Source organism: Cornus florida, unplaced genomic scaffold (genome assembly GCF_030987335.1).
Source record: "Cornus florida cultivar Cherokee Brave unplaced genomic scaffold, ASM3098733v1 CherokeeBrave_3.0.0_Hap2_Chr07, whole genome shotgun sequence".
Lineage (NCBI taxonomy): Eukaryota > Viridiplantae > Streptophyta > Magnoliopsida > Cornales > Cornaceae > Cornus > Cornus florida.
This window is the reverse complement of record NW_026775577.1, coordinates 85,691,188-85,714,623: the sequence shown is the minus strand read 5'-3', so window position 1 is coordinate 85,714,623 and position 23,436 is coordinate 85,691,188. Positions and strand designations below refer to the sequence as shown.

The following is a 23,436-nucleotide window of genomic DNA, read 5'->3' as shown; positions in this document are numbered from 1 at the left end:
GTTTGCTTCAATTGAAGAATATTTTGATTGGTATGATACGAGTGATGATCTTAGAGTGAGATTTACTAGAATGAAACTTGTGGGCCTAGCAAAAATATGGTGTGTTGAAGGGGATATTAGAACGCTGGGACAACCACCAATCAGCACATGACACGAAATGAAGGCAAAGCTTCGAGAGAAATACATGCCGGCCAATTACCATGACAAGTTGTGTGATCAACTTATCAATCTAAAGCAGGGTAGCATGTCAGTCGCGGAATATATGCAAAGATTTGATGAGTTAAAGTCTAGAGGTCAAGTTGTGGAAGACCCTCGGCAAACACTATAAGGTCTGATATCAGAAGGGAATTGTTTTGCCACATGCTTTCCAGGTTGCATTGGAAATGAAGGAGTACTTGAGTTACCAAACGGCTCGAAGATCTGGATATCAAACCTGGGAGACAGCACTCAAGAAGTCCGGCGATGGAAATCGCAGCACACGATCAGCAGCAGCACAGCCAAATGGTGGAAATGCTGGATCAAAACTGCCCTTTTCTAACATGGCTGATCCTAAAGGAAAGCGTATTGTGGCCAGCAAAGGTAGTGGAAGGGATAACAAGTGCTTCAAATGTGGAGAAACAGGTCACATGGCATACCAATGTCCAAAGAAAAATTTACACATTGGAATAATGCATGAAGAAGAGCCAGAAGAACAAGGGGGAGAGGATAATGGGAACATGTTTGACTATGGGATCTACAAACCTGATGATCTAGAAGAGGATGAAGATGTTCCATCAATCTCCATTGTGAGGCACATCCTTGCAGCCCCTAAAGTTGAAGATGAAGATTGGCGACACACATCTATTTTTCAAATGCTAGTTCGTTGTGGGAATCAAGCTCGAAAGGTCATTATTGATGGCAAAAGTTGCATGAATGTTGTGTCTGCAGCTACGGTTGAGCGCCTAAAGCTTTCAGTCCAACTACATCCACAACCATTCAAAGTGGCGTGGAGAGATAGTACTTCTATTCCGGTAACTCAAAGTTGTCTCATTTCTTTCTCTTGTGGAGCTTATAATGATTCTGTTTGGTGTGATGTAATTCCCATGAAAGTGACACATATTCTCCTTGGGCGGCCTTAGATTTGTGATTGAGATGTGTATCATTGTGGGAAGGAGAATATATACACTTTCTTGTTTAACAACAAACAGATAATTTTGAATCCTATGTCTTCAGCTGAAATGGAGAAATATAAAGGTGGATAGGCTGTAGAAGATGCGAAAAGCAAGAAAAAGTCCCTCCATCTTCTTTCCAAGAAGAGGTTTCAATTGGAAAGTAAAGAGATGGGTGTTATATGCTGTTGTAGCAAGGGAAATCAAAGAAACTGCTGTTGTTCATGATTCTTCAATGCCATCAGAGGTCGCCAACTTGCTGTCAGATTTCTCAGATTTGTCTCCCGAAGATCTCCCTAATGAACTCCCTCCTCTACGTAATATCCAGCATGCGATCGACTTTGTACCGGGGTCTCCATTGCCTAACCTTCTAGTTCATCGTTTGAATCCAAGCGAGCATGCCGAGCTTCAGAGGGCAAGTTAATGAGCTGCTGTCCAAAGGATTTATCCGTGAAAGCTTTACTCTTTGTGTTGTCCCAGCTTTGCCCACACCAAAGAAGGATGATAGTTGGCGCATGTGTGTTGACAGTTGCGCCATCAACAAGATTACAATCAAGTATCGGTTTCCTATTCCTCGAATCGATGATTTGCTAGACATGGTGGCTGGTTCTTGTATATTTTCAAAGATAGATCTCAAAAGTGGCTACCATCAAATTCGCATAAGGCCCGGGGATGAATGGAAGACAGCTTTCAAGACAAAAGATGGACTCTACGAGTGGCTTGTTATGCCATTTGGTCTTTCCAATGCCCCTAGTACATTCATGCGCTTCATGACTCAGGTATTGCAGCCCTTTATTGGCCGATATCTAGTTGTTTACTTAGACAATATTTTAATCTACAGCAGAACGAGGGAGGAACATATTTCCCACCTTCAATAAGTTATGAGAGTTCTCCGCCAAGAGAAGCTTCACATGAACTTGAAGAAGTGTTCCTTCATGTTGCCGAGTGTGGTGTTTTTGGGCTTTGTTGTATCTTCCAAAGGGGTAGAAGCTGATCCTGATAAAGTGAAAGCAATTCTAGATTGGCCAATTCCAAGCACATTGTAGGAAGCACGAGGTTTTCATGGGCTAGCTTCATTCTATAGGCAATTTATTAGAAATTTTAGCACAATAATGGCCCCTATCACCAATTTTATGAAGAACAGCCAGTTTGTTTGGACAAAGGCAGCAGCACAGGCTTTTGAAGAAGTGAACAAAAGAATGACCGCAGCTCCTAGTTTGCGCCTTCCAGACTTCTCAAAAGTGTTTGAAGTTGCATGTGATGCTTCACAGGTTGGAATTGGAGGCATGCTCAGTCAAGGACATCCAGTTGCATATTTTAGTGAGAAACTTAATGAAGCAAAGCAAAGGTTTACAGAGAATTTTACGCTGTGATTCAAGCACTTTGCTACTGACGTCATTACCTTCTTTTTAAGGAGTTCGTGTTGTATTCTTACCACAAGGCTGTCAAATATATTAACTCCCAAAAGAAGTTAAGCCACCAACATGGGAAGTGGGTTTCATTCTTGCAAGAGTGCTCATTCGTCATCAAACATAAAGCTGGAGTTGAGAATAAGGCAGCCGATGCACTTAACCGAGTTGTTCATATTCTTGCCTCATTGGTTGTCCAAGTTCTTGGTTTCGATATGCTTAAACGAGACTACTTATCTTGCATGGACTTTAGTATCATACATGCTGATTGGATAGCTGGACAGCAGGGCACATATCCTGATTATTCGGTGCATGATGGTTATCTCTTCAAAGGAACTGGACTTTGTTTGCCTAAGACGTCTCTTCGTGAACATGTGATATGGGAGTTGGGTGATGGTGGGGCAGCAGGTCATTTTAGAAGAGATAAGACCATTGTCATGGTGGAAGATCGTTTTTTTTTTTGCCACATTTGAAACGGGAAACGGCCAAAATTGTTGCTCATTGCAGAACTTGTCAAATATCCAAGGGAAGAAAGAAAAATACAGGTTTATATACGCCGCTCCCAGTCCCTCATGAGCCGTGGCAAGATTTAAGCATGGACTTTGTTCTTGAGGAAGGAGATATGGTTATGGTGCGAATAAGACCGGAACGCTATCCTAAAGGTGCTTATAAGAAGCTTCACGCAAAGAGTGCTGACCCATACAAAGTTCTCAAGAAAATTAGCTCCAATGCTTATGTTCTTGACCTACCAAAAGAGATGGGTATCAGTAAAGTCTTCAATATCGAAGATCTCACCTTGCATTCAGGCCATTTTGTTGATCCATTTCTTGTTGAACCTATCACTTGCCTTCCCCCAGCCCCACGTTTAAAGGAGGCAATAGAAGATGTTGTTGATCACCAACTTGTTTCAACAAGAGCACGCGGTTATCAAAAATTCCTCTTTAATTGGAAAGGACGGCCACTTTCTGATTGTAAGTGGATTAGTGGCAGCGAGTTCCAACACCTAGCTGCAGACCTCTATGAACAATTTCATGCATTTACCTCACCAGGGTCGAGTTTTTCCAAGCCGGGGAGAATTTGTAGAGAACAGTGGCAGCAGCCTTTTAAAGTATATAAAAGGATTGGCAAGGAGGGTTCTGAGGCTCAAACCTTAATTTGGCCAATGCTAGACGATGGGAGGAGGGTTCTGAGGCTCAAACCTTAATTTGGCCAATGCTAGACGATGGGAGGTCCACTTGGAGTCTTGCATAATTAGGCAGTTTGATCAAATTGCATCAATTAAGTTATTTGTTACTTTATTATGCTAGAGTCAACTTTTGATTACCTTATAGGGTACTCCAAAGTTATTATAAAAAAGACACTATGTAATTCTGATTACTCATTGAATGAATGAATAAAAATCTTTTGAGATTTCTTTGTGAGTGATTCGCAAATTTGGAGGGAGTGAGGCCGTCTATAAGTGTGATAACTAGGCCATGTTGGAGTGATTCCTTCTTCTCTACTAATGACTCTTGAACAATAACTCTATTTATCTAAATTTCCAACCCACAACTCTTATCCTACGTTTGCTGTGCAGTAAATGGAATGGAATGGAATGCCCATTCCAACCATTCCTTTGTTTGGTATGCAATTTAAAGCGGGAATGGCCATTCCATTTGAATGAAAATCCATTCTTGGGAATAAAAATCCATTCCAGAACTAAATCTATGGAATGGCCATTCCATTCCCAAGTAATTTAAAAAAAAAAAAAAATCAACTTCCCGAAAAACCCTCGTGTTCCAAGTCCAAAAACCACCACAACAACTACCTCCACCTTTCACCACCGACTTCCACCACTACCACCGCCTTCCACCGCCACCGCCACCGCCTTCACCACCAACACCACCTTCTTTTGCCGCAACAACCACCACCATCCCCTTTCACCACCGCCACCACCTTCCACGACAGCCACCACCACCGCCTTTCACCACCGTCACCACCTTTCTCCACCACACCACCTTCCACCACCACCACCTTTCGCCACCGCCTTTATCGCCACTGCCGCCGCCGCCACCTTTCACCACCACCACCACCTTTCACCACCTCCACCACTGCTACCGCCTTCCACCGCCACTACCTTCCATCACCACTGCCATCGCCTTCCACCACCAACGCCACCGCCACCGCCACCGCCACCGCCACCGCCACCGCCACCGCCTTCCCCCACCGCCACCGCCTTCCACCATCACCACCACCACCGCCATCTCCACTGCCACCACCGCTATATCCACTACCTTCCACCACCACCGCCAATTCCATTGCCTTCCACCACCACCGCCACTTACACCACTATCTCATTCCACCACCACCGCCACTTACACCACTATCTCATTCCACCACCACCACCACACTACTGTCACCGCCTTCCACCAACACCACCGTTGCCGCCTTCCACCATTGCCACTGCCGCCACCTTCAAACACCGCTACCGCTTTCCACCTCCATTACCATCATCACTACCATTCACAATCGCCACAGCCACCATTTTTTAAAAAAATTTATAGAAGAGTGTTATTTTGTTAATTTAATTTATTTGTTACTAAGAGGGATATTTTGGAGAACTCAATTTGAAATTTATTCCATTCTAAATTTTAAATTGGCCCAGCCAAACACTAGAATGATTATTATCATTTCATTCCTACAAATTTCATATTTACAACCAAACAATAAAATGAGAAAGACCATTCCCATTCTCATTCTCATTCTCGTTCTCATTCCCACTTGCATTCCATTCCATTCATGCACACCAAACACAGCATTATTTGCTTTCTTCTATTTGAATCTGTTCTTGTCCTACAACAAGGGATCAACCTCCAAATGCCCAAGCCACACAAATGAAGAGATCTACACACTACTCCCATCGAATAAGATAATAGTTAAACTCCTCCCCCAAACCATCCCAAAGGAAATTCCACTAAAGTCTTTTAATCCTTCCGGCCACGGAGGATAGTATCTGAAAAAGAGAGAGAAAGTATGTAGGGAGACTCGACAACATACTCTTCATAAGCATGACCTTCGCTCCCTTTGCTTCTTTTACCCAAGCAAGTCTTCTCTCAAGTCTTCTCTCAAGTCACTCAATCATGGGGTCCCAACCCCCCACTCTCCTCGACGGAGAGCCCAAAGGCAGACCCATGTATGAAATAAGGAAAGAGATGACCCCACGTCCAAGAACCACAGCAAGAGAGGCAATACCCTGAATTGCACCAAAGGCAGTCCCTTTGGAGGGTGGCACCCTTTTGTGTTTGGTGGTGCATTTGGAGGGAGTGGAATAGAAAATCCTACGATGGAGAAGAATCTTCTATAGTGGTCCTAAAATCCTCTATTGATAGCTCTCTTTTTTGTTGGGTCAACGAGAGATCGTAAATCTGAGGGTAGTTCATTGATTTTTTTGGTCCTTGTGTAGCTTTTCATGGGACGTATTCCACGTTTGAACGCCTTTTATACAATCTTACTTACGTATCCACAAAATATATATATATATATATTGTTTGGACATGCACCTAACAAGTACATCAAAAAATTCAAGTTCATTATATAATGGTACATAAACTCCCTTATAATATATTTTTACAATATTGCTTCAATTGAGTGAAACTACCAAGTAAAAAAAATTGTTTTACGGTAGAAAATAAAAGAAAAATACTAAATAATAAAAATATTAAGTTGAGTCCCCGCATCCCTAGGTTTGGGAATTACTACATACACATAATAATACATGTTGCTTAGCTAGTATGTAGGGGCGGAGCCAGAAATTTTGGTTTTTTTTTCAGTGGGGTGGGGAGGGGGGGTCAAAACTCAGCGCACACAAGACTAAATTGGGGGCAGAACTAGTATTATGTAATTAAAATTTAAAAATAAATTGTAATATGATTTTTTTAATTGTATTATTCTTAATATTGAGAAAAATACAATCCAAAAATGAAAAAAAATAAACCTAAGTATTTAGAAAGCTGTTTTTTTTCTTTTTTTTTGATAAGTAAAGTATTTAAAAAGCTGTTACGAAAAAGAAAAAAACAAAATAAAGAAGAGGAAGCAACAAGGTACAGGTAAAAAGTTGTAAAGAGAAAACATTGTTTCAATTTCTGAAAAATAAAATTTTGATTACTTTAATTCCACTTTGAGAAAGACAATGTATTTTTTACCTTGATGAAATATTACGATAAAAAAATATAACATTTTAATTAAATAAAATTTAACAAAACGCAATTAGTAGGAACAAAATAGAGAAGTGCTTTAATAATTTATACAAAAAATAGCTATAGAATTTGTAATCTAACAAGTGACAACTAAAAATATTAGCATAATATGGATTACATTATTGTTATTGGCATTCTTGTCACCTTGGTATCACAATATTTTAGTTTTTACTCCTTTTCACGAAAATGACTAACAAGGAAAGCTCGTGTATTTTATTAAATATGAGGAGACATTAGTGCGATTTTTAATTTTCTATCTTGAATTCGTATATAAAAGGTAAATAAAACAATGATATATTGAAGTAAAAATTACCAACAATGAACTTATATTTTTATTCGACAATATTTAAGCTTTCAAAAGTAGCGTAAAAATGTCAAACTTAAAAAATTTATAAGGTTTGAGATGACACAATATATATTTATTTTTAAATTCATAATTATTGGAGCCAAAAAATAAATTTTTTTTTTGGCGGGGGATTAAAAATTTCTATGAATTTTTTTTTTTTTTTTTTATAAGTAATAATTAAATAAAAAGGGCGTTCAAGAGGGGGAACACGTCCCTTATACAAAAGTGGAACCGGGGTCTAAGGCCACAAAGAATCCAAAAAAATGATTAAATCATCAGAAGAGGAACAGGACTTCCTCTTCACGTAACTAAAAAGAGAGCGACGGATATGAAGTTTTAGCGTCGCCGTGGACGACTCTTTCCCTTTGAACATTCTACTATTTCTATGAATTTTGGAGGCCACAAGTAAAGGTATTCATATAAAATAACATTTTTGAAGGGGGTATAAGAAGAATTTTGAAATTTTTGCCTCCCAGCCCACCCCTTAAGAGCTTAGGCTTGCTCTGAAAGTTAACTGATAGCATTAAGTGAACACCTAGCACCAAGATGGAATTCAGTGTGAACAAGAGGAATCAATCTATCGTGAACCAAAAAGTGATTATCAATGGCTTGGCTGATTAAGGAAGGCACTTCCAGGAAAAAGTCTCAATCGACAATCAGTCACGCTCCGCCCTGCTAGTATGAACTCTTCGAAAGTCCCTGAAGTACAAACACATGAACAAGAGTACGAAATTTGTGCCTAACACATTGGGTTGGAAATGCAGCAAACAAACATGTGCATTAGTTCAACTTTATTATATAATTGTGGCAAGATTCTTATAATGCTCCTTTACTTGCATTATTACTTATAACTGAGTGAACTCCCTGTGCTGAACTATATAATTTCCATTGAAACGTTAATTTACTCTAGAATATAAAAGAAGAATATTCAATGGTATAATATTTAGTCCTATATCCCTGTTGTTAGGTTGAAAGATTTGATAAACCCGATTCTTAATCATATAACCGTACCTAACACACAAATCCAAGCCCAAAAATAGCCGATTTTTCTACATATTTGGCCCTCCATGTGACCTTTGTATATAACAAAGTCCAAATACAATGGAAATCTTCTCAAAAAAATCCCACACAGAACATAGAGATTCCATCACTACAAATGAATCAAGTCAAGAGCATTGTCCTTAGACCTCAGCCAAAAATTTAGGATAAGTTTACCAAATCATTTCCTAGAGCAGTCAATGAAATGCCTCTAGGGCTCAGAATTCTACAAACCATAACAATAGGATTAAGTATGTGCAAGGGGCAGCTAGGCCAAAGTTTGTTGATAGGATATATACTCTCACCCTAATGTTAATAAGAACGGAAGGCTAAGGGTTAGGAGGGTGTACCCAATTTATATAGGGAACTCTACTAGTCTCGAAGCCCGAACTCCATTTCTCTAAAGCAAGCTAGGTCAAAATGGCTTTTGACGTACATGGAGCTGCACATGCAAGAAAATTCCTTGCAGGGAAAAGTAATGGAGAAAAAAAAGGAGTGCAGCATCTTCCAAGGACTCCATGGAAATAACAAGGAGGTCTAGTAAGCTCTCAGTTGCCTAACATGGAGTAATAGAGTGCAGAACCAAGCTTGGCTGGGCTTAATGTGGCTGAGAATGTATCTGTTTCACTGCTGCAGAGAGGGTTGAGGATTGAACTCCCAGCAACAGTGATAAGTTCTCTACTTCCATTGCTGGGGAAGGAGGAAGTTCTCATGAAGTAGTGTCAACTCCACAGAGTGGTAATGTGGTTTTCTTTGTTTAAGGTTTTCCACCTAAAGACCAATCTCTTTTACTACTATTTACCGTATTTCCATGCATTGCATCATTGAGTTAAATTAAAGTAATTGAATTTTAGAATTGGTTAAAAAGAGAAAAGGAGACCTATTCACCACCTTTCCCCCTCCTCCTAGGTTAATTTCCATACCATCTATCGCGCACCACTCAAAGATGCTAATACGTAGAGGGAAGAATTTATTGATATATTATGGTGACCCTATAAGGAATGGTGCTCATATGTTGGACGACATTTAGTTTGACTTCATAGGGAATGGTTGGATAGAAGGGTGACCGTGTGTAAAATATAAAAGAAAGCCACTTATTGATAAAATAAAATAAAAACTCATAGTGGTCACTTCGTGTGTAGTGTAAAAACTATAAGCTTAAAAAATTGGCGTGGCTCTAGAGGAAGTATCTCAAAATGAGTAGGCTCTGGGAAAAAATTGCATTAATGACAAGTCACAATGTGAAGATGACCTCACAAACCCGTGTTGGCTTGTCCCAAGTCTAGTTGGCCAATGACTAATGGCTAGTAACGATGGTTTTAACACTCGGGCCATCTCAGCCAAATCGGACGAGTAGACTTGGATTTGGGCAGCGTCAAAACTAAAGCAGTATGACATATTGGTCAGGAATTATTCATCCGCCATCTTTGTCGAATCACGCAATATAACGCCATTCCAATGTCTGGGTTCAAACCAAGTCTCAATCCCTCTCTTATTTTATTCCCACTCCGAGGCCTGAAATTCAACCCACTAACCTCCAATAGCGCCAACTAAAGCTCCAATCCACAAATCAAGATGCAAAAAGAACACGAGATTCTGTCATAGAACTACAATCTAAATGTTCCAAACTTAAAAACAATTGATAAGTTTTGAAAACTTTTTGGTTTCTTTGTTTTCCCAACTAGACCAAAGTTATAAATTGTTATATTATGTTAGAATTAACGTGGTTGCACATGGATATGGCTCTGGATCTACCGATATTTTGAATTATTCCAAATTTCTTCAAAGAAACCAAGTAATTTACATTAATACAGCATGTAAATCGTATTTTTTCTTTTCTCTATATTATATTTATATAGATATTTTTTTTTTCCTAGTTGGTGCTCACACACACTTGTCTCTTTTAAGACTTGAACCCCCGACCTCCCTTTGGAAAGTAAGAGGCTGATACTACTAGGCCACTGGCCCGTTGGTTTCTCTATATTATATGTTGCGAACATGGTCTCAAACTTGTATATTTATGTGATATTTTAATTTTCTAAAGTAATTATTTAAACTTTATTTCTTTTATATGTGAAATTGAATTATACAATAATATTAGTGAAGTACAAATAAATATGTATATAAACATACTTCATATTACACATATTATTATTTAAATAATTTTTATACAAAAGGGTAAAAAAAATAAAGTGAGTGAGAAATTCATTGAAAATTTTGAGAAATTATTAAAAAAAGAAGTAAATAATTAACGGTATACATACATTAGTCCAAATGAAATTTCTTTTAATAAATAGTACAAAAAATATAAACTAAAAATTCAAAAAAAATTGGTACGACTGCTTGTATATTATGAATACTGTGACTACTTATTATTCAAACTCATTAGTAAGTAATCCAATGTTATGAATAACTTAATTCTCAAGATATTATTCGACTTATACACAGTTTTAGTAAATCTGATAGCATGAAATCTCAATATGGGGCAACCGTTCCTCATGAAGCATCAAGTCTAAGGTTCAACTCCCCTTGGCTGCAAGCAATTCCTAGAGGAGGAGAAGGGGGGTGGTGGTGTGAGTATCAAATAGGAAGAATATATATATATATATGAGGCAACCGTTGTGTGTGTTAACGCTGAAGGACAGAGCATATGGAAAGGGTTGAGTAGAGAACTTACTAGGCAATTGTGCTCATTCTTGTAACATTTCTGAATTCAGATAGCCACACATAAACAAAAGGATGGCTCTCAGTTGGAGCAAGACAGGAGAACAGCCAAATACGGTAGAGGATGGAGTTTAGGAAGATTATCGCAATAAAGTATGCGTGTATAGTGAAGATTCTAGTTCTAGATGCAATCTCAGCAGAGTTATGTTTTTGATTTGTAAATATTTAGCACTACTGATGATCATATTGTAATTTCAGTAACTGACTGCACCATGGAATGAAAGTAGAGAACATTTTGGTAAAGTTCAGTTGGGTGAATGATATTCTATAATTCAGGGCTTAATCCCAAATTAAAGGGATTAGCACATGACAACCTTGACAACCCAACTTTGAGTTACTTAAGAGTATCATATGTTATCTCATAATTTTTTTCCTCCATCTTTATATCTACAATCATAAAACACTCCAAAAAATTCAGTTTATCTTATCTATTGAAGTTTACTGAAACAACAACATTTTTTCACAAGTATACTTAATTTTCTTTTTAAAATAATTGATCACTGATGGATCCCGCAATATATTCATTTTCGTTTGACATAGCGTACTAAAATCAACACTTAAAACTTTGATTCTCTAATATCGTTTGGTATTCAAATATAATATCACCTAGCAACTCATAAGCTAGCTTTATGGCATAAGATGTAGTAATTCCCAAATTCATTCAACTAACATAAATGCAACTATAATCCCTTTTTAATTAAGATTTTTTTTTTTTTTTTTTTTTTTTGATATATTAAAAGGTGGGATAACTTTTTAATTAAGATTTTAAATCTATAATGTAGACAACGGTGGAAAAGCATAGGCAGTGAATATTACAAACCGTGTCCTTCTCAGAGACTTTTCCAGGATTGGTGCTATGCTGTACAGTTGAATCACTGAACCTCTTGTCTGCCACATCCTTTAATCTCTTCTGTACATCAACAGGTTGAAGAGGTGATGAATATTGTTGTTTCACATACACAACATCCTTTCCTCCCATTTTGACACCAACAATGACATGGGTACCAAACTTTTCAATGAACCTGGAAATGCACAACAAAATCTTACAAATAAGGCGTACAAATAAAATGAAAAGTGCAAAAGTTGTCAAAGTGATGCAAATTACAAATAAGACTTAAATTGTGTAACAATTACGTAATTTAACTGGCCATACACTACATAGGACATGCAGAACCAACCAAAAGAAGAAGATATGAATTGGTTGCTAGCACTGACACCTCTGTAGGAGCACTATTGTGGAAAAGTGGAGTAAATATGAATCGGTGATGAGTAGTCCTTGCTCTAATCTTTCTATGATTGATCTTTATTGCATTTCAAATTCATTGGTTGTATCTCAGAAGGATCTGCTTTCTTTCCCATCATGAACAAAAATTCCAATCTAACAATATGTGGACTAATTAAGTAAATTTTGGCTTATAAGAGAAGTTGATAAAGTAAAAATCCCAAGACCATTTTTATTAAAATGCTAAATAAACTGTTGGGAATTAAATCCCCTTTGTTTGACACAGCAGAAGTAAACAAACAACAAAGACAATCACACAAACAAGCAACGACAATCACAAAACAATATTTTATGTGGTTCACCCAAAAACTAGGGCTACATCCACAGAGAGAAAAAAATTCACTATTATGACTCAAAAAGAGAATATACAAAAGCACAGAATGTCCACTCACACACACTACCTCATAAGAAATTACACTAGTAGAAACTATGCACACCGGACCGTCTACACACACTATTTGCTCAAGACATGTTGTCAGATACTCGAGCCTTTCTCGATCTACCACTCCATGAGACCCCTGCTCGTCATTGGTGTTCCACCACTCACCCATTTCGATGAGGCTACAACTCTCTATTGGATCATTGAATCACCTAAATCAATTATCCATAGTGTTGGAGATGTAGATACTTTGTGCGCAGATGCAGTAGTACCTGAGTGGGCATAACTGGAGGTGGGTTGGGATGATGCCTCCATCCAACGGAAGAAATATTTGAACTTGTCCAAATCCAGTCTCAATCAAGGTATCTGGGGCGCAGGATGAAGAAGCAAAGTTGTCAAGAGACGACAAAGAGTCTGGTTTTGTAACAAAATGCACAAAGGATCGAAGTAGTTGTTGATTCTGTTGCGTTGGGCATCCATGTAGAGCGTAACATCAAGATTTGATGTGACCAAGCTTCCCGGAATGGTCACACTCACACTGCCCACGTTGTTGTCAAGGGGGAAGGCCGGTACTAGAACTCTAAACTGACTGGGATGGTGTACTTCCTAAAGGGTTAGGAACACGAACCACCATAGCAAAGCAGTTAATAGATGCAACCTCTGACAGCTCTCATTTGACAACACTGCAGCCTCCAATGTGAGGAATGAAGACAAGCGCCACAAATGAACATGAGAATACTCAAACTTGTCGTTCAACCCGACAAGAAACTGAAACTGTGACGACCTTGTGGGCGGATGTGCCGTAGGCGGGTGCAAGACTGGCAGTCTACCACACTAGCAAGCTACGAGTATCATGATCCCACATCGCCTAGGGAAGGTGAATTGCTATATGTATGTTCAATACCCTTCTATGACATAACACGTTTTAAAGCCATGATAGTCGTAAACCCATCAGAACTCCACAGTTAAGCGTGCTAAGGCAGGGATAGTACCAGGATGGGTGACCTCCTGGGAAGTCAGGTCCGGGGGAGCCAAAAGCGGATAACACTGTGTCGGATAGGACGAGGGTTGTTACAAAAACACTCCATTCTTCTCCACATATATAAAATTGCATCCTTTAGATCCTTCCAAGAGTGGAAGGAATCATAATATGACATCTCCTCCCAAAAGGCTCGAAGCCTGGCGATGTAACCTAAAATTGTCGAGTCCCACGAGTAATCCTAGTGATATCTCGCCCCAACTGGAAAATCCTTGCGTTATTCTTCCTCTGAGAATAAGTGTGCTATGCTAAATCCCAAATCTGTTTAGAGGTCTTAATGAACATATAGCCAATAGATATATTAAGCTACACTAAATTGACTAGCCAAGATATAACCATGGTGTTGTCTGCAAACCACTGTAGTTTTAACTTAACGGACTTAGAAAGCTCTTTATCCGAATCAATACTATAGTCAATCTTGCCTTTGCCACCTATTTACATCTGGGCAAACTATGCCCAAATCAAATAGTTTGAACCATCTAGCATCGTTATGGTGATTTGAAGTTCAGGACTCTCTTATTAGTTTGTGGGGAAAATGGCCAGGATTCTCTTGTTAGTTGGTGGGAAAAATGGCACCTACACCCCCATAACTCAAGCCATGAGAATTAACTGTCAAAAACTCTAAAGTTATCATTTTTTTTTTTTATAAGTAATAATAACATAAAAAAGGCGTTCAAAAGGGGAACACGTCCCTTATACAAAAATGGAACAGGGACTAACGCCCTAAAGAATCCAAAAAAATAATTAAATCATCAGAAGAAGAGCAAGAACTCCTCTTCACATAATTGAAAAGAGAACGAAGAATGTGATGTTTCACCATTGCCGTAGACGACTCCTTATCTTCAAACATTCTACTATTTCTCTCCTTCCAAATGCACCACCAAACACAATGTGGGACAACTAACAAGAAATCGCGTACATCCCTTCTCACACGACATCCTCTCCATACATGAATCAATTCCTTAGTAGATCGTGGCATTACCCAACACATGCCAAACAACCCAAAAATAAGATTCCAACAGTCATTCGCCACAGGGCAATGCATAAGGAGGTGATCAACAGACTCCCCATCTTTCTTGCATAGACAACATCGATTAACAATACAATTGCCCCTTTTCCTTAAATTATCAATTGTCAAAATCTTTCCCCAAACAACAGTCCAAACAAAGAAAGCCACCCTAGTTGGAGCCATGGATCGCCAAATAGTTTTCCACGGGAAATCATAATTAACAAAATGAGACAGACATAAGAACAAGGATCTTACTTCGAAACGACCGTGGTAAGAAGGAACCCAAATCAAATCATCATTTTCTCTGCCAACACCCTCCTGCCGATACAGAAGATCTAAAAAAACACATAACTCATCCATCTCCCAATCCTGAAAAGAGCGCCGAAACTGCACATCCCACGTAATCCCACTGCTATCAAGACGATAACAATCAGCTACAAAGGCGTGTTTATCAACTGCAATACTAAATAATCTAGGAAATGAACGAGATAGTGACTGATCACCACACCAAAGATCTTCCCAAAACCGAACGCAACGTCCATCACGAACTTTGAATCTGATATGAGCAGAAAAGGCGTCCCAACCCTTCCGAATAGACTTCCACATCCCTACTCCTCCCACAAGAGTAACCAGACGTGTAGACAAGCCTCCATCTTCTTCCCCAAACCGACAGGAAACTAACCTGCGCCAAGGACGATGTCTTTCCCTTCCATATCTCCATAACCATTTACCCAGGAGGGCTTGATTGAAAGGAACTATTCGTCTTATGCCAAGTCCAACCAATTTCACAGGCTTGCAAACTTGCTCCCATCTGACAAGGTGATACTTTAACTCATCTCCCCTTCCTCCCCCATCGAAAATCAACTCTAAAGTTATCATACTGTGTCACAAAACATTAAACAACTCTAATACACCACAAACCCTATCAACTAATCAAATGGCTCCTCAGACCATAAACAATCAACAATGCCTCCTCAAACCATTCTTGAAAAGTCCAAATATAGATATTTATCCAAAAAAGAAAAGTCCAAATATAGACATTTTTAGGAGCGCTGCCCACTTGTAGCTGCATAGCCTCTTTCTTTTTCTTTTTTCTTTTTTTTTTGATAAGAATATATTAGATAGTGTTCAAAAGGGAAAGCATCCTGAAGACTAACCTCTTTCTTAATATTCAGACCTCTTTGTAGACTAACAATAATTTAACCAAGTCCTTCTGGGTGTTGGAGACCAACTATACCAACTTACTCAACCCTAGAAGAGTGAAAACAATCAATTATGAAAAAAAAAAAAAAAACAATAAAATAAAAAACTTGTAAAACTTAGAAATACCTGCTAGAGGTTGTGGAAATGTGTTTGCTCTGATACCAAGAAAAAATAGCCAAAAATAAATAAAAAATTGTGAAGGATTATCACCCATTCACAATGTGGTATTATATATACTAAAAGAGCAAATGTTCAATATTACAAGAAAGGAAACCAAATAAAATCACTTTAGGTTCTATGCCCAAATGTATGCATAAATAAAGTCAAATCCCATGATTCTAAGCTAACATATATGCGTAAATAAATTCAAATCCCATGCCGGCTAACACTCCTGCTAAAGCTGGTTTGTGGCTATCTGAGACGCCCAACTTGGACAATGCATCCTCAAACACGATCTTCTGACGCCCTTCATAAGAATGTCCCCAAGCTGCTGAGAGGTAGACTAATGCAATCAGCTCTGAAAGAAAAGAAATAAATCTGAAGAAGGTAAAGTATAGAGCTAATTCAAGCTAGAAAAATAGCTTAAACACCCCACAACTCAATCCCAAAGAAAGTGAGAGGTAAAAGATTGTTGTAGCAGGCTGATTATATTGAAAATACATCAAAAGTTGCTGATTACAACTTGGAACAACCCTTTTATAAGACACAAAGGATACCCTAGCAAAGATATAATCCTAGCCCTTCAAAGAAATGTAATCTAAATGACTTATCAAAAAAAAGAAATGTAATCTAAAGGCTAGTATTTTCTCCAATAGAATAAAGAGCTAAAAAGATGACTAAGCAGTCCTTAAGTAGTCACATGACTCACTTAAAAGGCACATGACTTGTAAAATAAAACTAGAATGACAATAATATCCTAAACATGAAATCAAAACAGATTTATAACTCAGATAAATGACTCAAAACCCATAAATAAACACACAGCCTGATCACACCATCAGCTGCATCTATTAATGGAAACTCAGTCTAGTCTTCTAAGGATCTTCAACTGTTTGAAGAAAGCACTCTTCCATTTGCACTGCATCAGTCCCTCTAGGTGAGAAAAAACTCGTCCTCGAGTTAGAAACAAATTCCCACGATGAATGAAAAATCTCAGCATGGAGTTCCATCCCTTCTTTCTTCTTTTCCGAACTCAAATCAAATATAATAATCTCCTAATACTAACAAAGAACACATTTGCATAAAGAGCATGAATTTTGCTGGATTTTCTTTGAAATTGGGTAGATTCACAAAACTCGGTTGAATGCAGTAGAAGTTTAATTAACTTTAATTTTTCTTCCACCAACCACCTAGCAATTGTAGTGCGTTCCAAGAATTCACCCCAATTCATATCATAAAAGTAAAAACCATTTTTAGGACTCGAATCTTCAAACACCAAACTTGTATTCTTACAAAACTTCCGTTGGTGAAAGGTTAAACACTTCATTGTTCTCCATTGCTCTTATTACCGCCACATTCTCATAGCTTCCTTCATTTTGGGATTCTTCTTTTCTAGCTTCCTTACCAAAGATTGCTGATTGATCCCAATCCATAGATTCAATGTGTGGTTCTTCATAAAAAATTTGAGGCTTACTCCAGTCAACAAATTGTTCTATGGTAGTCGATGTTATAAACAACCATGACTCATCATTTGTTGAATCATTCTCGGAATCATGATAGAAACTTTCCAACCGTGGCTCCTCGTGATTGAGGAAAGTGTTCTCATTGGACTTGCCATCCTTATCATAATATGTTCCTCTTCTTGTGGTTGTTCTTCTTCGCCGCCAAGATACCCTACAAATTCTGGATTTTTCACCTTAAACCCACCATCCCAACGCCTTTCTTTAAATGGAACAGGTGCTGATCTGGGTACTGCATTTCCAGAAAAAGGATTAATAAAATCCTCTTCCAGATTGTCCTCCTCCACAGATTCGACGTCATCTTGAGAAGGGACCGGGGTTTGCGCAACGCGCAGGGCTAAAGCTTCAATCTGCCTTCTTAGATCTTCTATCACAGCAAGCACTTCTTGTTGATCAACTGCCTTCTTAGATCAACTGCTGCGTTCTGATGAGGACGCACGGCTGGTCTGCAAGGCGGGTTTCTTATTCTTGGTGGCATGTTGCAAAACTTAAGAGAGATATCCGATAACCCTACACAAAACCACCGGACCAGAACTTGCTCTGATACCAACAAATGCAATCAGCTATGAAAGAAAGAAAATAAATCTGAAGAAGGAAAAACAGGGAGCTAATTCAAACTAGAAAAATAGCTTAAACACTCACAACTCAATCCCAAAGAAAAGGAGAGGTAAAAGGCTGTTGTAGCAGGTTGATTATATTGAAAGTACGTCAAAAGCTGCTGTTTACAACTTGGAACAGCCCTTTTATAAGACACAGGGCATGCTGTTGAAAGACATAAAAGTTGAAGAGAGAAACTAAAAGTTGAAGACACAAGAATATAACGTGGTTCAACCACTGAGGCTTCCATCCATGACACGCAAAGCCTAGAGGGCTACATATCTTTATTATACTCTCTTAAATCTTTGTATACAATGATCACCACAATTTATAGATGAAAGAATACAAGTGTTAAATATGGAAAATAAATTGATGAAAGATTCCTAAAATCAATACCATAAATCACTCCAATCAAATATTCAACCATAGGCTAAAATCTCTCCTATGATATTCTCATATCAAATATTCTATCAAGGAGTAATTTAAGGGTTCCTATAATAATATTTTCCAACACCCCCCCCCCCTCTCTCTCTCTCTCTCTCTCTCTCTCTCTCAAGTTGGTACACGGAGATTTTAACTCAAGTGTCCAACTTGAAACTAAATATGAAGTTATGCGAGTCTGAGACGAGTTGATCCAAATATCCGAGCCGAGTTGAGTTGATCCGAGACGAGACGAGCTGGTACACGGAGATTTTAACCTTAAGTGTCCAACTTGAAACTAAATTTGAAGTTATGCGAGTCTGAGACGAGTAGATCCAAATATCCAAGATGAGATGAGTTAATCCGAAGATCCGAGACGAGACGAGACGAGTTGATCCGGAGATCCAAGACGAGTTGATCCAGAGAATCGAGATGAGTAGAGTATAGAGTATGGTATGATAAACCTGCTCTCATAACATGTTGAAATATATAAAAGTTGAAGAGAGAAACTAAAACATGAAGAATACAAAAATATAACGTGGTTCAGCCACTAGGGCTTACATCCACGACACACAAAGCACAAAGGGCTACATATCTTTATTACACTCTCTTAACCTTTGTATATAATGATCACCTCTATTTATGGGTAAAAGAATACAAGTGATAAATATGGAAAATACACTGATGGAAGATTCCTAAAATCAATACCATAAATCACTGCAATCAAATATTCTACCATAGACTAAAATCTCTCCTATGATATTCTCATATCAAATATTCTATCAATGAGTAATTTAAGGGTTCCTATAATAATATTTTCCAACAGATGCCCCAACAAAGATATAATCCTAGCCCTTCAAATAAATGTAATCTAACGGTTACTATTTTCTACAGCAGAATAAAGAGCTAAAAAAATGACTAAACAGTCCTTAAGTGGTCACATGACTCACTTAAATGGCACATGACTTATAAAATAAAACTAAAATGATAATAATATCCTAAACATGAAATCAAAACAGATTTAAAACTTAGATAAATGACTCAAGACCCATAAATAAACACACAATCTGATCACACCATTAGCTGCATCTATTAATGGAAACTCAGTCTAGTCTTCTAAGGATCTTCAACTATTTGAAGAAAGCACTCTTCCATTTGCACTGCATCACAAACGGAGAGCAAGATCTTCACTCTTGATGCATTAAATACTAAATTAACACCATCTACGAAAATCAATAAGGTAGAAGTGAAATCAATCGTGCATAAAAGAAAGATTTAGTACGAGTTACAAGTTATTGTAGGGAGAAATGAGGTAAACAGAAATATCAAGAAAGCATCAAAACATAGACCTGAGTTTCAAGATAATGGAAAGCAATTATATTCACTCCAAGAAAGGAAAAGATGATAGTAGAGATGTTGTAAGATGCAAAATAGGTGACAAAACACCAAGTATTCATAATACAACATTGCCAATGAAATAAAAAGTAAAATAAAATAAACAAATAAATAAATCCAAGGGAACAAATAAATGTTAAACACACAATAACGATACAAATTAGGGGTGGGGGGAAATGGTTTTTCTTTACAATTAACCTTCTTTTTTACCTATAACTTATGGCTTCCGCTAAACTATATTTTTTTCTTTTTCATAATTGTTTTCATCACTACTTGTATAGGTTGCTTTTTCTCATTATTTGTATTGTATTTGCCTCAATATTTATATTAAATAAATAAATTACATTTCAATTTTTTTATAAATCTTTCAAATTTTAGTTACACAATATTAGTTCTTCCCCCCCTCCCCCCCAAAATCAAAATTTCCGGCTCCGCCCTTGGTTTCTTCAAGGTCTAAAGAGGAGGGATTGACGCAAATAATTAGTGGGGCTCTAGAAAATGTATTGAAGAAGTTAATGACTCACTAAGTAGTAATTAAGCTCTGGAACTACTAAGTGAATACTTAAGAAAGTAGTCAAGGTATTATTAATGTTGTGTGGGGATTTTAAAGTCTATCTAGGAAGATTAGAGGTTATTATTGGCTGTATTATAAAAGGGAAGGCCCTTTCCCCTGCTATAAGAAGTCTTAATCAATAGGAAAGTAGTGAAGGTGTTATTAATACTGTGTGGGGATTCTAAAGTCTATCTAGGAAGATTAGAGGTTATTATTGGCTGTATTATAAAAGGGAAGGCCCTTTTCTCTGCTATAAGAAGTCTTAATCAATGTAGTTTTGTGATATTTTCAGTTTATAAGCAATAGGCTTTTCTAATTCCAAATCTAGACTCCAATGGTGATTCGAGGGTTTCTATAAGACTTGGTTTTGTCTATTGCACTAAATCAGCATATAACTAAGTTAAAGGAACCCCAAAGCAATATTTAATTGAATTCAAACTTTATTAAACAAGCTCAAAAGCAGACTCACATAACATAACATGATCTAAATGAAAGGTTGGGCCTTGGAATGAGGGGCACAACCATGGTGGAAAAACGCCCGAAATATCCACAATGAAGCTAGTTCCGCTTAACTTAGTTCGATATTCAAGTCTTACCGAGTTACTCAAGAAAACCTCATTTATAGGTGGGTTAGAGCATGTTGGAACCGGGTAACCAGGGTTCTACTTTAATGGCAACCTACCGATCAGAATGGATCAGATTTTCCACCTTTGAGGCGACAAATATTCCAAAAAAATTGACTTCTACCAGGGTTTTTTCCCCCTTCTTTTTTGGAACCAAACCTTATGCTAGAAAAATAAAAAAAGTTAAAAGAAACTAACTTGCCAACATAAATTAAGTCAACTAAAAACCAACTTTATATATATGTTTTTTCTAACTGAAACTAGTAAAAATGTTTGAACAACAATCATGCAAAACAATCAAATTACTTGGTCAAGAGAGTCCCTAGTTGAGAACTTGAGAACGGAAAATTGCATATGAAAGCACACAAGCAGCGCAGGAAGTAAAAGACAAGAACTTCAAAGAAACCTAAATAGAATTGAGCAAGTGCAATGCTGTTAACTCACCTTGCCAATGCAGCAGGATCCCATGATGATGGGACTGCTTGCTTAACATGATCACGCAGTGCTATCTGGGACTTCTCTAGAGCAACGCTGAAAAGTGTGATGAAGACCCCATCAAAAGCGAGAGTTTTAGTATAGGCAGCATCTTTCTGCCAACAACCAGTAAACTCAAACGCAGCGGTGAAATGGCCTGAGGGAATTTTACCGGAAAGAGATAGTTCCTGGTTAAATTGTTCTGACATCTACCAGAAAAGAAATTTGAATATGGATTAAAAATGAGCAAAAATTCAAGAAAGAAATGAAATTTAAGTAAGTGTTTACAACAATGTTACCTACATCAATCTACCCAATCTCTAATAAAGCATTAAAATCTGAATTAAGTGCCTTCATGTTGTATTTATTTTTCATTGTCGTCTCTCACTAACAACAATTGGTATTTGCATAAATTAAATAATAAGAAAAACTGATATTGGACCAGAATACATACTTAATTTAATTAACCAAAATCGGCTCTACAGATATATGCCTCTGTGTGGCCATATATAGAATTTCAGAAGGTAGGGCAAAAGCACAAATTACTAAATTAGTAGTACTGGTTGGTACTAAATTCCTTCCACAAGTAAGCAAAGCAGCATATACACATACATACATACATACATATATATATATATAGTGGGTATATGATGATGATGAATTAATAGGTTAGATTAGGTTAGATGAGATGAGATGAGATGATAATTGGGGTACCTGTTGGAAAGATAGTACGTCGGAACTGAAACGCATGTTCTCTCCTTTATCGCATTTGATGGATTTGGAGACATTGGGTACCAAAATCCCACCTGGAATGGCTATGTCACGAACCTTATCATCATCCAACATGATCATCCGAGGATCGACAGAAGAAGAAGAAGGAGACCTATACTTTTTACAATACTTGAGTCGTAAATCTTCGGTCAGATCGTACCCTAAGCCGATCGATTCGATCGCAGCCTCTGCAACAGCTCTTAGTTGCCTTGCAGTGTCCTTCTTGAAGCTGCTACTATGGTGATGATTTTGATGACTAGACATTTTTCCCTTTGCTTCCCTCAACCCTAAACCAATTATATGACTAGTACTATGAGATTAGTAATCAATCTATCACTAGTCTCTGTTTCTTCACAGTAATTTTGCATAATTAATTGACTGGATATAACAACCACCACTGTCGCCGCCGCCGCCTACAATATACCGCCGCCTCGCAAATCTTCTTCGCTGACTAGTAGCCGAACTAATAACTCTGAATCGCATCGATCGAATCTAATCGAATGAATGAATGTTCAGCTCCTTGTTTTCTCTTTCTCTCTGTCATTTCAATTAATAGGTTGTTGAAATTTAAAATTAAAAATTAAAAATTAAAAATTAAAATAATAATAGATTGGAGTGTTTAAAAATAAAATAAAATGAAAGAATAAATATCATCCTCCCTCTCCGTCGCAATTCAGAAGAACAAAAAGTCTTTTGAGGGCTATTTATTAATTTGAGCGAGCGATTGATGAAAGTCGCACGAAACTCTGTGAGAGTGGACTCGTCAAACCTTGTGTTCGCTCGCGTATGTGAATGCGGTAGGGGTATTAGGTTACTTTTCACAAGTTGAAAAAGGAGCACATGGTGAAATCAGCTTGGTAATGTAACTACGCGAAAAAGTCTCCGAGCAATTCCAATTGCTACTTTAAAATTTCGCAATTTAAACTTGTATTCGGACGTTTTAAATTTTTAGCTAATCTAATTATTGTCTTTATTCTTCAAAAATATTAATATTTAAATATTTTTAAAATTTTTAATAATCTTTTTTTTTTTTAACTTTTTCCTATATTTCTAAAGACTATATATATATATTAATGAAAAGAAATCAAACAATACCTTAAAATAAATTAAAC

The 23,436-nt window shown here is 37.6% G+C and overlaps 1 protein-coding gene across 1 annotated transcript in view; it reads right to left on the bottom strand.

The window, feature by feature from the left end:
- The window catches only part of LOC132267384 (MACPF domain-containing protein At4g24290-like), a 58,306-nt gene extending 35,194 nt beyond the window's left edge, over positions 1 to 23,112 (bottom strand). Inside the window, exons 1-3 of the mRNA XM_059768552.1 lie at positions 22,268 to 23,112; positions 21,524 to 21,762; positions 11,721 to 11,922 (exon numbers count right to left, since the gene is read on the bottom strand). Coding sequence (XP_059624535.1) covers positions 11,721 to 11,922; positions 21,524 to 21,762; positions 22,268 to 22,588 — 762 coding nt within the window. The 5' untranslated portion in view covers positions 22,589 to 23,112. The remainder of the gene's footprint in view (positions 1 to 11,720; positions 11,923 to 21,523; positions 21,763 to 22,267) is intronic.
- Positions 23,113 to 23,436: the final 324 nt, after the last annotated feature.